The following is a 19,021-nucleotide window of genomic DNA, read 5'->3' as shown; positions in this document are numbered from 1 at the left end:
ACTCTATGTTTACATAACACGGGGGCCGATCCACCGCGGGGCCCGGCGGGGGAAGGCGGGGAGTGGGCGCGGGAAGCCCCACGCGCCGGGCGAGGGAGGGCCGCGCGGGCCGGGGATGCCGGCTCTCGGCGGGGGCGGGGCGGCTCCCACCTGCCCGCGCGCGGCGGGGCGGCTCCGCGGTCCTGCCCCCGCCCCTCCCCCGCCCGCTGCCCCCGCCCCTCCCTCGCCCGCTTGTTCCGTTCCTCCCTCCCGCGGGGCTCCGGCGGCGGCGGCGGCGCTCAGCGCGGGCAGGTCCCCCTGCTGCCGGGTCCCATTTGTTGCCTAGTCTGGCTCGGGGCGGCCGCGACTCGCGGAGCTCCGGAGAGCCCGGCGGGGCAGCCGCGCAGCCACGACGGAGCAGCCTCGGGACTGGCCGCCCCGCGCCCCCTTCGCCGCCGTGCCCTTCCCCGGCGCGCTCACCCCCTTCTCGGGATGGGATTGTAGCGGCGGCGCGGACTCGGCGGGGATCGCGGCGGAGGCGGCGGCGGCGGCGGCGGCCGAGCGGGGCTCCATGTTTTCCCCGGGCCAGGAGGAGAACTGCGCCCCCAACAAGGAGCCAGTGAAATACGGGGAGCTGGTGGTATTGGGGTGAGTCCGGGCATCCCGACCGGGGGAGCTTGGGAGCGGGCGGCGAGCGCTCGGGGCTGGGTGGCCGCCGCGCGCCCGCATCCCCGAGCGGGGCCAGCGCGGTGGCTCGGGCGCTCTCTGGGGACCACCGGGGCGCTGGGAACGGCGGGAGCGGCTCGGGGGGCTGGGACGGCGGCCGCTGAGGAGGGAACCGGGATGCGCTGTCCGCTCTGAGGACGACGGCGGAGGAAGTGGAGGAGCGGGGCCGGCCCCCGGGAGGCGGCGGCTGGCACTGGGGCGCTGTGCTCGGGGACGGAGTCTGTGGTAATGCCGCGGGGACAGGGGCTCGACTTCCCCGAGCGCGCCGGGCTCCAGGGGGTCGGTAGGGGCCGGGGCTGAGGCGCCGCCGTCGCAGGCACTTCGCCGTGTCGCAGGAGACCCCCGATTGGCGGAACTGAGAGGCCCTCGAGGCCCGGCCCCGGGGGGTCCTCTGTCCCGGCTCCCTGTGGGCCCGGGGCCCCGGAACTCCGAGCGCGGCGCTGCCCGCGCGGCCTCTGCCGGGGCTGAGGGACCCGCGCGGCGGGCGTCCGCGGGCAGCGCTTTGCATATTGTTATGGTGACCGCGGCGGGAGCCGCAGCCCGCGGGCAGTGAACTGTCTGTGACCTGGGCGGGCGGGCGGGCCTGGGTTCGCCGCGCCGGGAGCGCCGGGGGGTGGGGGGGGGGGCGCCGGGACTGGGCGGCTCCGGGCCGCATCCCCTCCGTCCCTCCGCCCCGGCCGCGGCCTCGCTGACGTCGTCCCGGCGGCGGGGGGCTCGCCAGCCTCGGCCGCCTCGGCTCCTTCTCCGCTGGTGAAAACCACATTTTGAAGATAGTAATTATCTACAATCGTTAAACGGCAGCAATTAGAGACTTCATCTACTTCCTGAGTTTCCTTGTGACATTTCTATTGTTTACCCTTAATAAGCCGGGAGCGAGGCTTCGCGGGATTAGAGCGGGATGCCGCGGGCAGGGACGGGGGAGCGGAGCGGAGAGGGGGAAGTGCGGGAAACTCGGGAGCAGGAGCAACTTGGGTTTAGGACTGGAGGAGAAAGGATTATTTTTTCCTTTGGCTGTGTCACTCCCGGGAACCCGCGCTTTTGTCCTCTGTTGAAAGACCTGTATTCAGAACTTCGTGGGTGCTGATAAGGAGGTTTAGCGCGCATGTGAGAAATCATGGGTATGGAAAAACTCAGAACTCTGGAAAAAGTGTTTGATAACGAACACCTTGAAGTAAGTGCCGACTTAAAAATAACTTTAGAGAGAAGAATTTTTAAGAGAAGCTTCCAGACAGTACAGCCCAAAGTTGTCTAGTCCTCACTTTGTTGCTCTAGTATTAAGTGCAGTATTATTGGAAAACTCCTTGCCTATTTTGAAGCTGTGCACAAACGAGCGTTTTTCTCACCTGCATCCAATTGCACTTAAAAGACAGATGTTAGGGTTCACTGGAAGGAGGGAGGGATGACAGGAAGAGAGCCAGAGTTTAGCTTGTCTTATGTAACCTCAGTCCAACCTAATTTTGTGGAGTTTGGTTTTGTTTCTGCGGCTGGCTTCGAAGTATGTTTAACATTGTGAACCTGACAGGAAAGATTAACTTAGGCCAGAACTTTATTCCATTATTTCCTTTTGAGGAAATCATTGTTGAGATGTTTCAGAAAAGCAATGTGTGAGTGGGCCTGGAGAGCTTTTGTGTTCATAGCTGGAAGTGCAGGGCATTTCAAAGCCCTGACAAGGATTTATACCCTGGATTGTGCTGGTGTCATAGGCTTACTCTAAAGTAGGCTATGTAAATGCATGGCCAGTTGCACGTGCTCTGTCCTTTACTCGTGATTTTCCAGGAGACCCTGAGTATGACATAGCTGGCACCTACCAGACACTCAGCTTTTATGTGTGCATCTTCTGTATGTGCCAGTACTGTGTCGGCCTTGAGGATCAGCAGTGAAGGAGGAGCTTTCATTACAGTGGTGTGGCAGGCATAAACAAGAAACATGTAAACAAATGAATAATAAATGGCAATTTCAGGTGTTGCCAAGTGCTCAACAGAAGTGGGTTAGCTTAGGAAATGTCTGCACTAGGCAGGTATTGAGTTCTTTAGCTTAGGAGGTCAGGGCAGGTCTCTTCTGAGGAAGTGAAATGTAAGTTGAGACCAGACTGCTAAGAAGATGCTCATTTGGTTTTTGAATACTTAGAAGAATTGTGGTCTTTTTCTTTTCTTTTTTGAGAGTAGGTTTTGACTCTCCAGCAATATTGAGCACATTGAAGAATGCTGGGGGAGTAGTGAGAAGGTAGGTAGACTTTAAAAAGATCCTTAGACCTTGAGACAGTGCCCTCCCTCTTGAAACAACAACAGTCAAATAAAAATTAATATCAGCTTTGCATGTCTGATCATCTAGGACATAAATATTGAGAATTTCTAGTAGATTTCCTTATTGATAAAATTAACCTTGAGCTCTAAAAATGCTCAATATTGATAGAAGCTTTTGCTTATAAAATACAATGCTTTTTTTTTTTTTTTTGCTTTCTTTTTTTGAAATTGTTGTGTGACTTTCCTTTTTATTTCTCTTCTAAATTTCATAATGAAATGTCACTGAGAAATCCTGGAGTGCAGACTGAGGAACTGTACGCCTGTATATACAGTATATATGTATTTGTGAGGAACTGTATGTGTATATGTCTATGTCCATATAGAAATAGTTCTGCATATTTTCATGTGTTATGCAATATTAAGGGAGTTTCCAGGTAGTTAGGATTTTAGTAGGGTCATCACTTTCTTGGTAAGTGGAATTTAATTATTTCATGACTCCGACCAGTGAATGTATCATAGCCACAACTCTTTGTAGGGCCCATGACGTATCTGGAGGTACAGAAAATGTTCGGTCTGTCATGTCCTTTTTGCTATTTATTTTAAACCTGGCTACACTGAAAGTTGGGGAATTGTGTCAGAAATTGAGAGGCAGTTCAGTGTAGTGGGAAGAACATGAAGGGTACAGTCAGGAGACCTGAGTTTCATTCCTGCTTTCTTGCAGAGACTAGCTTTGTCATTTTGGCTTAGTATCTCATTCTGTCTCTATTTCTTTAGCATTAATGAAATATGATTGGATTTGGTAGTCATCAACAGCCTTCTTGGCCTGTACCTGTAATACTTGTTCGTTTTCCAAAAGTGGAAAATGTATAATTAACATATTCTAGGTAACCCAGTTTGTGTTGATTTTGTATATTCTTGAGCTGATGGTGCTAGAATTTGAATGGAAATTTTGTTTAAATAGCAGAAATGACCAATACTGTGATTGCTTTTTATGAAGCAGGTATGTGCAAAACAGTTTTTTTGTTTTTTTTTTTAAAGTTGTGGTATACATATATTTGGCTCATTGGTGTTAGGTTGTACATGAGGGCATTTAAATTTGGTAAAACTTTCTGTTCCAAGTTTAAGAAAGGTATTGATGTTTTGAAATTAAGCTAAGTAGGCTGAAATGGCAAGCATAAGGAAGAGATAATCTGATAGAATTTTAGAACTGGAAGGAGGCTAAGAAGTCGTGGTACATGTTCAGCCCTTTTATTTTGCTGATGGAGAAACTGAGGCTACAGGAAGGAAGGACTTTCAAGTTCATAGCTGAGCTGGATCACTCCACCTCCAGGTCACTGCTTCCCCACTTCAGTGCTGTCAGTTCCTCAAAGCTTTTGTTTTCTTGTAACTTGCATGAGGGGAGCCCAATCCCTTTCTGGATTCAATTTGAAGCATGCAATGCTCTTGCTGACAAATGGCCCATTGTGAGTTTCGGGAAAATACTGCTTATTCTCTTAGTTCCCCTAACCTCACACTTGAATGGATATTGTATTTTTGCTGGGATTTACTTTTCATTTGATGTTTCACAAATGTATTTTTATTGGCTCTTTCAACCAAGGGTTTTTAACCTAGGGTCCACAGATGAAATCCAGGGAGTCCTTGAATTTAGACCAGGGAAACATTGCATCTCTGTTTTCACTATAACTCAAACGGAAATTTAGCATTTCACTCAATTATGAGAATAGGCAACAAATAGACTTGCTGCTAGATTTGTTATTAATAGTACGCATACTATGTTATCACAGTTTAAAACTATCTTGATAATTAAGTATAATTGACTTCACTTGTAATCATTTGTATTTTACTTTATGCACTTAAAAACATTTTTCTTAGAAGGGCTCAGCAGGTGTTACCTGACTGCCAGTGGAATCCTTGGCACAAAAAAAGGTTAAAAACTCTAAAAATGAATGCTCATAAATATGATTGGAAATGAAATATTTTAATGGAAACTGACCAAGATCTACATAAATGTCAGGGAGTACCTGCTTTTTCCCCCCTTTGCATGGTGTAGCATTCTATCAGATAAAACAAAGAGGACTGTTGCTTGAAGAGTTTATGATCTTTACTTCTTTAAATAAGCAGCTCCTGATTTTTAGATGCTGTTTTTGTTTTAACCTTGGCGCTTTGCCTTGACTCCCCCTCCCTTTGGTGTAGTAATAAGAAACCTTGAAATACACCCTAACACTTTCCCTTTTCTCATCATCCTGTCTAATTTGGGCCCAAAGGCATCAAACACTAGTGTCCTTTATAGACTAAAAGCCTTTTGATTTTTTTTTTTTTTTTAATAAAACAAAATCTTTACTGTTACTCAGCGTCACTTGGCGTGTGGGGTGATCTGAAGAGCTCTGATCTGTTGGTGTGGATGGAGTGTCTAATTCTGTAGGCTATTAAGGGCCATGATGTTCCTGGCTTTGGGTTGCTATATATTCCTTTACTAACTTTAGCCTTGTTTGGGGTATGTGGCTGTCTGTATGGTTTCTTGTCTGGCTTGCTCAGATTTATTTGTTTCTCTCTTTAACACACCAAGACTGAAACCTTCACTAGGACTTTTCATTTTTGGTTGTATTTCATCATGTGATCAATATTTGGGGATGTTTTATGCGAACAAAAATAAAACCAGGTTGATTCAGATCCCAGCAACTTTACCGAACATGTTTTATGCAAAAGATAAAGCATGTACACAGAAAGCCCCCAAAACCCCAAGAACATACCAGTTGCTACATTTGAGGGAGACTAATACTGTCACATTGAGGCAGTGGTTTTGTATCTGCTGTGTGGCGATCAGCCGTGGCCTCCCTAAAGTATGTATGTGGGGCTGTATGTTGGCTTTTGAATGGAGACCACAGCAACTTTGTGGATTTCATTGGCATGGGAAAAAACGTATTTTAAACTTCTTTCAGTTTAATTAAAGGTTTCTCCTGAGGTGTGCAGAATCTGTTTTATAAAAAGAAAAGTGAGAGTACGAAGGATTCCATTATTAGTTCTTACTGGACTTATTGTCACCTTCATCTTTTGGAAAATATGAGAGCAGAAAGTGCTTCATATTTCTTAGTTTTGTTTTAGCTACTTCATATGTGATGATCAATTTTGAGTTATGTGGCCAGTAATTTTATGACAAGTAATAAATGATAAAGTGTGGATCTTTCAGATGATTCAGAGATGTTCCTTTAATAATGTAATTTTTTACCCACTTGCATTCTGATATGTTTTCTCAAGTGGGAGAGAAAGGGGTGGAGTTACATTAGGTAAGCCAGGAATTTATTCATTCAACAAATATTTATTGGGTGTTTATTCTTCCACACATGGGGAATACAGCTAGACAAGGCAGACACATTCCCTGCCATGGTGAATCGCTATTTTATTCTTGTCACAGCCCCTTAGTGAAGAGCCATTACCGATATACAGTTCATTTATTTATATGAGCATCTACATGCTGTGCTCAGATGCAGTGGTGAGCAAGGCAGGACTGGTCGTTTTCTGTGGAGCCTACATTTTAGTTAGGGAGATAGGAAGCAATTTAGAGCATAAGCTGTGATGGGAGTGGCATTAGCAGGGTCATCTAACCCTGTGCAGGATGAGAAGATGAGGGCCTGTGGAGGTGAGAGGGAAAGAGTGCTCTAGGAAGAGGAGACACCTTATTCTAAGACTCAGAGGTGAGTGCTTCTAATTCTCCTCCGAGTACCAGAGCAAAGAGTGGTTGAATGAAATAATGAGAGAGATGAGACCGAGGGGACAGGTCATAAAGGGCTTGTAAGTTATTGGAAGGATTTTGGATTTTATCCTAAGGGGATGGGAAACTGCAACTGGTTTTCAGCTCTGAAGCGGGAGTGGAGAAAGCAAAGAGGGATGCAGTGGGAAGTGAAGGGAGAAGCTGAGGCTAGGGCCCCAGAGACAAGCAAAGAGGGAACGGAGTGTGAGACAGCGGGCAGCTGTCCTGGTTCCAGTTTCTGGTTCTGGTCCCTCGTGAGACCTTGTTGCATCCCCTGTCCAGAGTTCTGTGTGATGGGCCATTCGTTCAATCAGTGACCAGCACTGCTGTAGGCACTGGGCCACATATAGCAGCAAGTGAGAGAGACTATGACCCTGCCTGCATGGATGGTGGTGATTGAACCAGCAAACTGGTTGATAAAACATTTACTCTCAGAGAGTGCTATGAGGAAAATAAAGCTGGATAGAGGGGAAGAAGGTGATTGGGTGGGCAGAAGTGGGGCCCCTCATGGGGTAAAGTGCTAGGGAAAAGGTAGTGGGGGAGGGGTCTTGTAGACAGAATAACCAGGAAAAGCTTTTCTCAGAAAATAGTCTGTGTCCTCTGAGAGTACCCACCTTTTTTCAATTTTTACTTACGCTTTTCTGTTTAAGCCACCCTGCGTGGTGGTTCTCCTACAGCCAAAGGATTCCAACTTTTCCATTAGTTAAGGAGGCAAATAAATACACAGTTTACCAAAGGGAAAAGAGAAGTGTGGGCAAACATAAGGATATGCCTTTAACGTCCCTAGACACAAACAGGGTTCAGTCCATTGTGCAGCTCGCCACGTGCCCAGAGTGGTAATTGCATTCCACTAGAGTTCATTGAAACTATCTGGGCTTTCCTTTGAAGTTTGCCCTTTGAGGGCAGGGACCCTGACTTCCACCCCCCCCTTACAGTGTGAGGCACACCTTTTCAGGTGCAGGGTAGGTACTCACCAAGTGTCTCAAAGGAGAAGGAATGGATTTCTGTGGCACACTCCCGCGCTCTGCTCGGCACCGAGATGTCTCTGGGGCAAAGGAAGACAGATTCTGTAGCACAGCTGCAGCTTTCTAAACAATCCTCTCGACCTTAACGGCCCAAGTTACAGGCTCCCTGCAGTACTAACCACCTACTTTACTGACATCAGATACTCCAGTTTCAACCTTTGTTTGTTTTTCTTTTTGTCAGTCACCTAACAGTCATTTTGTCACCTGCAGAAAGTTCTGCTTTGAAGGGAAGCAGGCCATCTGTTCTGATTCCACCAGCTGCTCTGAGCTGCATTGCAGTGCACCACGGTGGCGTTGAAAGGCTGTGGTCATTAGTGGCTGTTAATAATGGCTGGAAATACTATGGGATACAAGCCTCTTGGATGACAAACCTAATAAATATGCATCAGGGGTATTTTCAGTAGCAGGTTTTAAGACTATTGCAAGTCATTCTCTGTAGAGGTTTTATTTCCAGCCATCCACTTAATGCTTCTCACTCTCAAACACTTAACTCTCTTTGTTCCCTGTTTTTCTACTCATGCAGAATCTGTTTTCAGGATAAGAATCATTATTTCAAGCTTTGTACTTCCATTCTAATTAATGCTAGTTTAACAGAATCCAACCAAAGTAGGCAGTTGGCGTGTTTCGATTCTAGGCTTTTGGTGTAAAGCGGTTGTTTCCTATTACCAAGTGCTTCGGAGGAGCTCAGAAGTCCCTCCTCCTTTCCTGTTCATACCTGGCCTTGTTCTTCCTGCTACCCAGTTATAGGACATGGAGCTTGTGATGGGTAAGCAATTAGGGTTTCCTGGAGCCCTTGATTGATTGATTACCTTGAGGAAAGGCTCTTTCTGCATGAGGATTATAGACACAAAGGAGTATGCTTTACACCAGATCCCAGAAAATTAGGCAGACTCGATTCTTCTGTAGTACATGAGATTACATTATAGTTTGGATGTTTTTGCTATTACATGCTCTTGGATAGACTTCAGAATGAAATCTGTATTTTTCCTCGATGTGTTTGTCAACATAGTTTTTCGCATATTTTCACTTATAAGCTTTCAGTCGTTTGACCTTTTAAATCATCTAATGAAAGGATTGTACCTAACGGCCATGATGTTGAGGTGGACATTACCCAGCTTTCCCAGTTGGTCTTGTAGCCAGTTGGAGACCAGGTAAGAGAACTCAGGGTTTTGACTTTATCCCAAGTTCTTCCCCTATTGTCTTCAAATATGGTCAGCAATAGTTCCTCGTGTATGCGTGCTGGACCCCTATAAGGAGTCGACTCCCTCTTCTTGAATCTGGGCTAGTTTTGTGATTTGCTTTGACCAGGCTGCATAAAGGAAGTGAAGCTTTGTGACTTTGGGATCTTGCCTTAAGGGGTATTATAGCTTCTATTTTTGTTCCTGTATTAGTTTGCCACAGCAGCCATAACAAAATACCATTGACCCGGTGGCTTAAAGAACAGAAATTAATTTTCTTACAGTTTTGGAGGCTAAAAGTCCAGGATCAAGGTGTTGGCAGGTTTGGCTTCTCCTGAGGCCTCTGCTTGGCTTGCAGATGGCTGTCCCTTGCTGTGTTCTCTTTGTGTGCCCAAACCTGGTGGCCCTTCCTTTTTTTTTTATTAGGATACTAGTCATATTGGATTAGGGCCCACCCATATGACCTAATTTAACTTTAATTACCTCTTTAAAGACCCTATCTCCAAATATAGTTATATTTTGAGGTGTACTTGGGGTTAAGGACTTGAGTAAATAAATTCAGGTCTTAACACCCTCTTAGAAGGTAGTTGCCATAAAGAAGTCAGACTGCCCTGCTGGGGAGAGCAACTGTGTTGGGTGAGAGATTACAAAAGCAGAGGGACCAGTCCAATCCCCAGCCAGCAACTGAGGCAGCAGACCTGTGAGTGAAGCCATCTTGGATCCTGGGCCCATCAAGCTGCCCCAGTCTACTCCACATGGAGCAGAGATGAGCTGTTTCCATTAAGCTCTGACAAATTAAAGAACTGTGAGTACTAGTTGTTTTAGCCACTATGTTGGGATAGATTGTTACACAGCAGTAGACAACTAGGTACCATAGTACTATATCTGCATGTGGTTCAGTTGTTAGAGCAGACAGACTAATACGAAATAATTCACTGAGTTTTTGTTGAGTTTTCTGTTTCCTTCAGGTTATTTATTATTTTAATAAGCAAATTTTAGCCTTTTAGATGAGTTATTCCAAATATTAAGTCTGTATGGTCTGAAAATCTTAGCTAACGAAAGCACTTGTATAACTTTATCATGTATAAGTCATCTATGAGTCTCTTTGCATTTGTGGATTTCCATAATCAATATTATTTCATGAAATTCATTGAGAACACGGCAGTTGAAGAATGGCCTAGCTTAGCTGAGAACCATGCTTCTGGTTCGAACATAAGCAGATTTAACCCAGGACAGCTAATGTATGACACAGGTTTTCAGGCCTTTAAAGGCCACCTGACATGAAATAATACAACTAACAGGTTTGAGTACTGGAGGTCATCTATGCAGGTACAGGGCGGTGAATGGGCCAGAAGAATGTTTCAATACTGCAGTTGTGTCAGGTGAAGTGATAGGCTGGAAAGCTCACTCATATTAGTTATTCCATATGGAGGTAGCAGGCAGAGTTTCAGCTTTCTGAGAAGTGAGCTAACTAATTCTTAGGACAGATCTTATTTGAAGTCTCCAAAAGGGTCTACATTTTCTCTTTTTTCATTCATTTCCTCTTACCTTTGTCTCTTTTCCTCTGCCAGAGGACAGTGGCTCATGTTGGCCCTAGCACTCCCCTGGGAGATGGTGATAGTGGGATAAAGCCATCATTCCCTCACTCAGTAGTGTGTTTTGGAAGCTTGTGCTGGAAACCTGTGAATGTTTTGGGGTCAGACCCCACCCAGCAGAGCAATCAAGGATAAAAGAACCTTTATGCTCATAGCCAGCTGTCCTCTGGAGTCTTGCTTTCACTGATCACCCAAGTGATGGTGTCTTGTGCTTTGTCCACCGTCAGGTTCTGCAGCCCCACGGCTCTCCTTCCCCAGCCTCCGAGGAGGTGTGTGCAAACCACCTGTGAATCACCCTTGGGAGGAATAACTAACTGGGTGCTCTAACTCCAGGTTGTTATTGCAGCCCAGGGTCTTGGCTGTCTCTGGCTCAGCTGTGCCAGCAACAGAAGTGTGGGGACAGGTGGGACTGCATTGCCTATAGAACAACCCCTCTGGTGGTGTATTGATCCTGTTGCCAGGAGAGCAGAGCAGAGCAGATTTATGTTCTTGCGATGTTTGCAGCTGGTACAGGGCCTCTGATCACTGTCCTGTTTGCTCGCCCTGCTTGCCTATTGCTCCCGTGTCAACCTCTGCCTCATCTTCAGGGCTTTCTCTGCTCCTTTTGAATTGAAGTACAGGTCCCTGGTCAGAAACCTACAGTTTAAAATCATCATTAAAGAGGGAGCATCAGGATCTGAGCTTTTTTTCCTCCTCCCTTTTTTTCCTGCAAGAATGAGGAAATTCTGGTGAGCCTTTACCTGGGTCTTTCTCAGTTTGGGGAGGTGCACAGAGATGATGTCTTAGTATCCTGTATTGAGTGCTTACTCTTAGCCAGGTCCTGTGCAAAGTGCTGCTTAGGCGTGGCCTCCTATGTTTTGACCAAGGGAGGTGGGTACCATCACTCATGTGTGGCCGTTGAGAAACTTGTCTAGGTTCACTGGACTGTTACGCGATGGAGCTCTGATTTGAACCCAGGCCTTTCTGACTCCAATGCCCTTGTTTATAAATCCTGCCTCTACTGTGTGTGTGATTTTTCACCTTATTTATTTTTTAACCGAATCCTTTCCATATTGGGTATTCTCATTAAACACAGTGACCTTCACTCATTTAATGAAGTTACCATTAAGGTTAAATGTTTCTTTTTTAATGTTTACAACTTATATGAATATTTTGGGGGAAATTGCCTATATATGTACTTTGCCCACTTATGTATTATGTTCCTAGTGTATATAAAAAAAAAATCAAATGTATTTTCAAAAAACAAAAATCACATATATGATCTCCAGGGAATAAAAATGTGAATTCTCCTATCTGACTTCTTATTATCTGAATATATTACAGTTAAGTTAATGCTTCAAGGAAACCTGCTTTTATAATCTAAAGTAATTCAAAGTTTATTTCTCTGGTTTTGAAGCCATTCATTGAGGTGTTCTTCCTGGAAATCAGCTCTCTAATCTTGTTAGTTGTGGCATGCACCTCTGAAATATTCCTTTTCTCATTTGCTATAGTTGGTGATAATTTAGAGTAGCATTAGCTTTTTGTTTATAGCTTGGAAAAGGGGCTTCTAGCACTGTCTTCTCAATAAAGGTATGTCTTTGCCTCGATACTGATGTCTCTGTTGGTTTTTTTCTTTCCTGTCTCTTGATTTTCCTGTTAGTATTGATTAAGGGAAAGAAACCTTCATAGCTCCTCTTCGTCTCCTCACTAACAGTACTTAATACAACTTGTTCCAGCAGCCGCACTGGTTCAGCTAATCCGAAAAGTACAGGCCAGAAAAAGTGCCTTTTATTTGTTTATTTTAAGTGTTAACTTAGACCAGATGCCAACTTTAAGGCTTTGATGGAACTGTTGACGTAGACCCTTCTGGAAGCTGGCATAGCTTCATGCTGTACAGTTTCAACCTTCCTGTGAAGGCAGTTAAGCCTTTTCCGTTACAGATGTGGAGAGGCGCATTGGACCCAGAATTTCGGGGGGGGGGGGAGGTCATAATAAACAGGCATCCTAAGATATCAGATGGCAAAATACCAAAGGACAAATATAGCATCTTGATAAGCAATATTAGATGTTGTATGGAGAAAAAGCAGAGACTTGGAAGCGCTGCAGGGAAGTAATTCATTCCGGAGGTTCTGATAATGCAGTAAACTGCACAAGGGTGAAATTTGAGTGTTTTACACATACTAGAATGCCCTTCAATTGAATTATTGCCTTATAATGGTCATCTGTCCGTATACTGCTGTTTTAAATATTAAAAAAAATAGCAATTCACCTTTTTCCCAGTTGGGAGAGAAAAGACAAAAAGACACAAATCTTCATCACCTTAATAATCTGTGTACCTGCCCCCCCCCCCCCCATGACTGTCAAAGTTCATGGGTTTATTGGCTGAAAGTCCTGTTCTGAGTAATTAATCGTATAGACTCTGTGTTGTAGAAGAAATCAAACTGCTCCTCAATTGTGCTGAGTATGATTTAGCCATGGTGGCAAGCCTGCAGGCTTCTTTCGCTCTGAGGGTTACCCCCCACCATACTCCCCAACCACCATTCTGCCCCAGAAGAGAAGAACATGGCTCTGCCATTAACCTGCTCTTCATGTGCAGCTGGATAGTGATGCTTCTCATTTTGTAGATAATGAGGTCTGAGCAGACGGCCTTTACCCATACTGTGTTCTCCTGGCCCCTGGACAATTTACTGACTGTCGGAGGCAGTAAGAACTTGGGGTCCCTTGCATGGTGTGAGAGGCTTGCAAGGGGGCCCAAGCCCCTGCCATATGCTAGTTGCTCCATCTCATCAGGCCTCAGGGGATGTGACATCATCCCCATTGGAGAAATGGGGAAACGGAGATGGCAGGACATTTGAGTGACTCCTATGAGCCTGCACAGTAGTTTGTTAGTAAAGGATTTTGAAGTTTAGGAATTTGAATCCAGGTCTCAGGTTCTAAAACTTATGCATATTCTACTTCTCAAAGCCTGTGAATCTTACATCACTCTCAGTAATAACTTTTGATAACGACCTGAAAGGTGTAGCTCTTAGTGTTTGGCGTTAGGTTCTGAAGTTGTGTTTATAACCGTAGAGAAATGCTGGGGATTTCCCTGCAGGACTGGCTGGGACGGGATGGACAATGGTGTAGGCTATAGCTTTGTGAAGAGCCAGCCCCTCCTCACTGCTTGACGGCTTTGCCTGCTAACACTTCCCTTTATGTTCCTCTCCTTCAGGCCCATGGAAGGGGTCAGAGGATGCCTGCCCTTGTTTTTCCTGTTACCTCCATTCAGATCAAATGTGGACAATAGCTCTCCACTCCCTCAGGAGAAGGGCTCTTCGGGGCCCCTTAAACTCAATTGAAGTGAATTTCTCTCTGATCTAATTGTTGTATTTTAATCCTCTTGAAGACTCATTATGTTAGTTACCATAAATCACGTACTCTTCTCGAGTTTGCTTGTGTAGTAATTTTCACCCCAATTTCTCCTACAGTTAAACCACTTTTAAGTTACATGTCATAGACTCTTGTAAGTTTTAGATGTCAGCACTAATCAACACTAATCATTTTGCTTTCCTCCACTGACAGATCTGTAAATGGACATTTTTGTAAGGCAAACCATTTATATTCAGCTAATACAGAGTTAATTTAAAAAGCTGTATGCTAAAAAGATGATATATAAAGAAAGTTAATAAAATTTTGGAAGAAGGAAGAAAAATCACTTAAAATGCTAATATTTTTATTTTTTGCACATACACTTTTAGTTATTGTCCATGTACAAAAATACTTCATAACTTCATTTCATACATAGTATATGTCCTGCTTTTTAAAGCATTAGCTAACTGACCTTCATTTTAAGAATTTGATTAATGCTAGAAAAACATTTCAGGTAAGCCAAGATATTTTTTCTTGATCAGAGCAGCTATTTTTTATAGGTTATCTAACACAAATTCTGCTTTTTTGGGGGGTGGGGTGAAGTATCAGGAATTGCTATGTGATTTCTAAGGTTCTTATCTGTTTCAGCAGAATATATGAGAGGACAAATGCAGGCTTATTATACACTCTTGGAGATCTTTAAAAGATTCCTGAAAAGACTAGTATGTGTGCTAAGGAATGGCTTTGGAAAACAAGTTTCTTAGGTATTTTAGAGGAAAGGACACTTTGAAAGACACTAAATCCTAAACACTCCTCAGTCAGTCCAGCCCAAGATAACTTACTTTCTTGCCCTTGGGGTCTACCTCCTGGCTCCCCATTACACCTTCATAGAATTTACTTTCTCTTCTTCATCTTCTGTGCGTTTCCACTGTAGTTCCCTCTGCTCTGTCCTGCTCACCTGCTAAGATTTAGCTCAGGTGTCACTTCTAGCACAATGCCCTTCTTGACTCCTCCTTATTTTTCCTCCAGCCTGGAGCAATTTTTTTTTTAATCCTCACAAGAGGATATTTTTTTCCATTGTTTTTCAGAGGGAGTGGGAGAGGGGAAAGATGTGAGAGAGAGACATAATTTGTTGCTTTCCCCTAGGCACCCTGACTGGGGCCGGGGATTGAGCCTGCAGCTGAGGTGAGTGCCCTTGGCTGGAATGGAACGTGGGAGTCCTCAGCCCACAGGCTGACGCTCCAACCACTGAGCAAACCGGCTAGGGTGAGCAATTATTTCTAATGAGCTCTCTGTGCCTTGTAAATGTCCCCTTCTTAAGTAGCCCCTTCAGGCCAGTGCAGTTTCACTCACCTGCACTCTATTGCACCACCTCCTGCAGGTCAAGGATATTTATCTGATGAATGAAGAAATGCTGCCCTGGAAATATAAGCATTCTAATACGGATGGCTTTTTACCCCTTTTTTCTTGCTCCCTGCTCTGGTTTTAAAGAGTGGATTATTAACTTTTAAATAGGTATTTGGTTTATTTATGCTACTTTAATTAGCTTCCTAAAAGTATTGTCCTGTTTTTGTCTTCCAAGTTGCAGGGTTCTTCAGCATGTAAACATGATGGGTGCTCACTGACAATTGTCTGTTTGGCTTTGAAATGAGATGGTGGCGAATTTTCAATTTTCCTTTTAAACTTTAAGAAAGAGAAGGGGTTAAAGTGGATGAATATAGGGATGTTGTCTGAGCTGACAGTAATTTCAGCTTTAAATGATCTTAGTGTGTGGCATTAAAAATCACCCTAGAAAAATCAACAAAACCAAATGTGTTTTGACAGTGATAAATCTTTATTTTTACTCAAAATTAGTTGCTCTGGTGTCTTATCTTTTCACTCTGAATTCACAGATAAATATTCTTTCCATTATTTTTTTCCTGATGCTTATCACAGCTGGCTTTTGTGCTCATATGCTGGCTGGGTCTGTGCTTTTTCACTCTGCAACTTCTTTTCAAGTCCTTTCCTTTGAGTTTTAGACAGCTTTGTGCTTATAATGTGTATATGATGTTTGCTGTTTAGCCAATTTCGATGTGTTATTTTTTAAAGCCCTTACAAACATACTTGCTGTTTGTTGACTTTTCCCTTCCATCAGACCATGTTAAGTACAGCTTGTTATATATATTTGAAGCAAGACAGCTGGGGTACTCTGGAAGCCTACTTGAGTTTATTTTTTCATTTATTTTCTTTTTTTAAATCATTATCATGAAAAATCAGAGATCTTGCCATTAAACTGTTTCTTTTGCTGGAGAGAGTTGTGTATCACAGAAGAATATAAGCTATCTTTCTTCCTTATTTTTCTTTTATTCTGCTTCCCCCTTTCCCTCAACTCTAGAATTCCCCAATGAATATTTGTCTCCTTTCTTTATCCCCACTCCAGTTCTTATAGGGACCATAAGAGATAATGAAATGTCTAAAATTCAGGTTATTCATGGGATTTATAACAAATAAAAAGGGAAATGTGATATAAAAAAATGACTTATACATTGGAGAGCAGTGTGGGTGGTATAAATTAGTCTGAAGTAAGGCCCTTGTCCTTCCTCGTGTCTCTACTACCCCAAACCTGTCTTCTAAGTATCAGACCTACACAAATCTGGTTCTGTGAGCATGTGTACTGCCTCATGACTTACCAAGAAGTAGAAGGGAAATGGTCTGTCCTCAGTGTGTGCACAAATCTTTGGGAGTGAGCTGCAGTCCATTTTATTTATGAATTGTGGTTTTGTAAAGTGGCTTGATGAATTTGTTCATTTAATTTTGATTGGATCATAATAAGAGACTGTTATGGTGAGTACTAGGCTGATTATTTTTGCCTTGTAGATTTTCCTTCTGGTGTATTATGGGCACCTGCACTCAATAATAATAAAAAAAATCCAGAAATTGCAAAATATTTTCTCAAAATGAGAAATAATGTTCGGGGATGGTAGCCCAGAGACTTTGGTGGAATGTTGGTGAGTCAGTTTATTACTGAAGATCTGTCTCAAGTGAGATTTCTCCAACAGCTGACATTTTTTGGCTTTCTGTTATAAATGTATTAGCTATACCTGGTGACTATTATTAAATTAAGCTTTTATTTTTCTGATGGAAAACATTCCAGAAGCTGGAACTCTTGTCTCTTCTGAAACAGAAGTAACTGGGTAAAAAAAGACTAACAATATGCTACATTTTCTGCTTATTAAGAAAATTTAAGTATGGAGATTCCTCAAAAAATTAAATATGGAACTGCCTTTTCACCCAGTGATCCCACTTCTAGGAATATATTCTAAGAATCCTGAAACACTAATCAGAAAGAATATATGCACCCCTTTGTTCATAGCAGCACAATTTACAGTAGCTAAGATCTGGAAACAGCCCAAGTGCCCATCAGTAGATGAGTGGATAAAAAAGCTGTGGGTTATTTATACCATGGAGTACTATGCAGCTATAAAGAAGAAGAATCTTATATCCTTTGGGACAGTATGGATGGACCTGGAGAATATTATGCTAAGTGAAATAAACCAGGCAGAGAAAGATGAACATCACATGATCTCACTTATATGTGGAATCTAAAGAACTTAATAAACTGATGAACAAAATAGATTCAGTGGCATGGAAGCATGGAACAGACTGACGAATCTCAGAGGGAAGGTGGGGGTGGGTGGGGAGAGATTAACCAAAGAATTTACATGCATATATGCACAACCGAAGGACACGGACAGTGGTGGGGAGAGGGACTGGAGAGGGATTGGGGAGGGGGTGGGAGGGGTCAATGGGGAGAAAAGGGGACATCTGTAATATTTTGGACAATAAAAAAAAAATTAAAAATATTTAGCCAAGTAGGTAATAAGCTCAGCTTTATATGGTAAGGATTTCAGTTAACCAGAATGCTTCAGGCATGGCATACTTATGGACTGTCAAAGTTTTAACTGATGATTAAGTAGAAATTGCTGTAGAGGATTTTTTCCCTGAGATATAATTGACATATAACATTATATAGGGTGTTCCCAAAAATGTATACACACTTTTTTTTGATAGCTCAGTTGATGTTTCTTTCTTTTCAGATTTAACCCATTTGAATTAATAATTATTCAAAATGTGTATACATTTTTTTGGGACATCCTATATTAGTTTTAGGTGTACAACATAATGGTTTGATATTTGTATGTGTTGCTAAATGACCACCATAATAAGTTTAGAATATCCATCATCATGCATAATTACAGATGTTTTTTTCTTGTGATGAGAACTTTATAACCTGTAGAGGATTTTGTTAAAATACAATATATGGAGTCTACTTGAGTCTTTCTTTGATGGCTTAGGCTTGCCTTGTTGATCCTTTTGAACATTAGTTATCATTGAATAAATAACACTGTAAATTTTAAAGGTAGAAAACTGGGACCCAAGGGAATCTTCTGAAAATCTTTTTTAAACATTTTATTCCTATAAATAAAAATTTGAAATTAAAAATTCCATGTTAAAGACAACTTAGCTCTCTGTAAGAACAGATTGTAGGGAAGACATGTCTGCTGGTCGAGGGCTGCATTGGTTCACTTATGTTCTGCATATTTGGGTTTTTCAGTATCTCCCCGGTGATGTGGGGGAGTGCTATGGTCCACAGTGTTGTCTTTGGTCATGCCCAGAGACTCTGGATTTAGGTAGCGTGCCAGGAAGATAAACATATTTGCTTCTGTGGAGCATATAATTTAGAAGGATCACTGTTAACTGCCAGATTATATTTTTAACCTTTTAACTGGAGGTTTCTCTTAATTCACTGGGCTGTTGAAAATGAGATTAAATCAGGGTTTTAGCTGAGGAGAATTGGTACCAGACAGCAAAGCTAGCAACTGTCATATGTGAAGTATCATTCTCCATGGCTGTTCATTTGGAGGGATGCCTTTGTTTAAATAAGAGTAAAAATAACAATTGACTCCTTCAGCCCACTGACCTTTGTAATTGTGACATCCCCTGATGTAATTTTTGAATGCCAAATACTTTAAATTGATGTATAAAGCATGGAGTTTATATGGGATGCCAGCCAGTGGTCTCACTTTAAAGCTGAATGGCGTCTTTCTTCTCTTTTGCTCTTTCACCATTCCTGTCTTCTCTTCTTCCTCCTCCTCGTGTTGTAGGTGTGCACTCTGAGACCATTCCTTTTCAGGACACTGTGGCAGTTGGCCTTTGGTAA

The 19,021-nt window shown here is 43.2% G+C and overlaps 1 protein-coding gene across 2 annotated transcripts in view; it reads left to right on the top strand.

Annotated features, from left to right (window-relative positions):
* The first annotated feature begins 354 nt into the window (after nt 1-354).
* The window catches only part of PELI2 (pellino E3 ubiquitin protein ligase family member 2), a 153,958-nt gene continuing 135,291 nt past the window's right edge, over nt 355-19,021 (top strand). The window contains exon 1 of one of the 2 annotated variants that reach the window (XM_087820266.1): nt 355-627. In XM_087820266.1, the coding sequence (XP_087676392.1) occupies nt 551-627 (77 nt within the window). In that variant the 5' untranslated portion in view covers nt 355-550. The remainder of the gene's footprint in view (nt 628-19,021) is intronic. The other variant, XM_087820263.1, reaches the window with a different exon arrangement.

Source organism: Miniopterus natalensis, chromosome 1, assembly GCF_054644295.1.
Source record: "Miniopterus natalensis isolate mMinNat1 chromosome 1, mMinNat1.hap1, whole genome shotgun sequence".
In the NCBI taxonomy this organism is placed as follows: Eukaryota; Metazoa; Chordata; class Mammalia; order Chiroptera; family Miniopteridae; genus Miniopterus; species Miniopterus natalensis.
The sequence above is the reverse complement of the archived record's forward strand: the minus strand, read 5'-3'. Positions and strand labels throughout refer to the sequence as shown.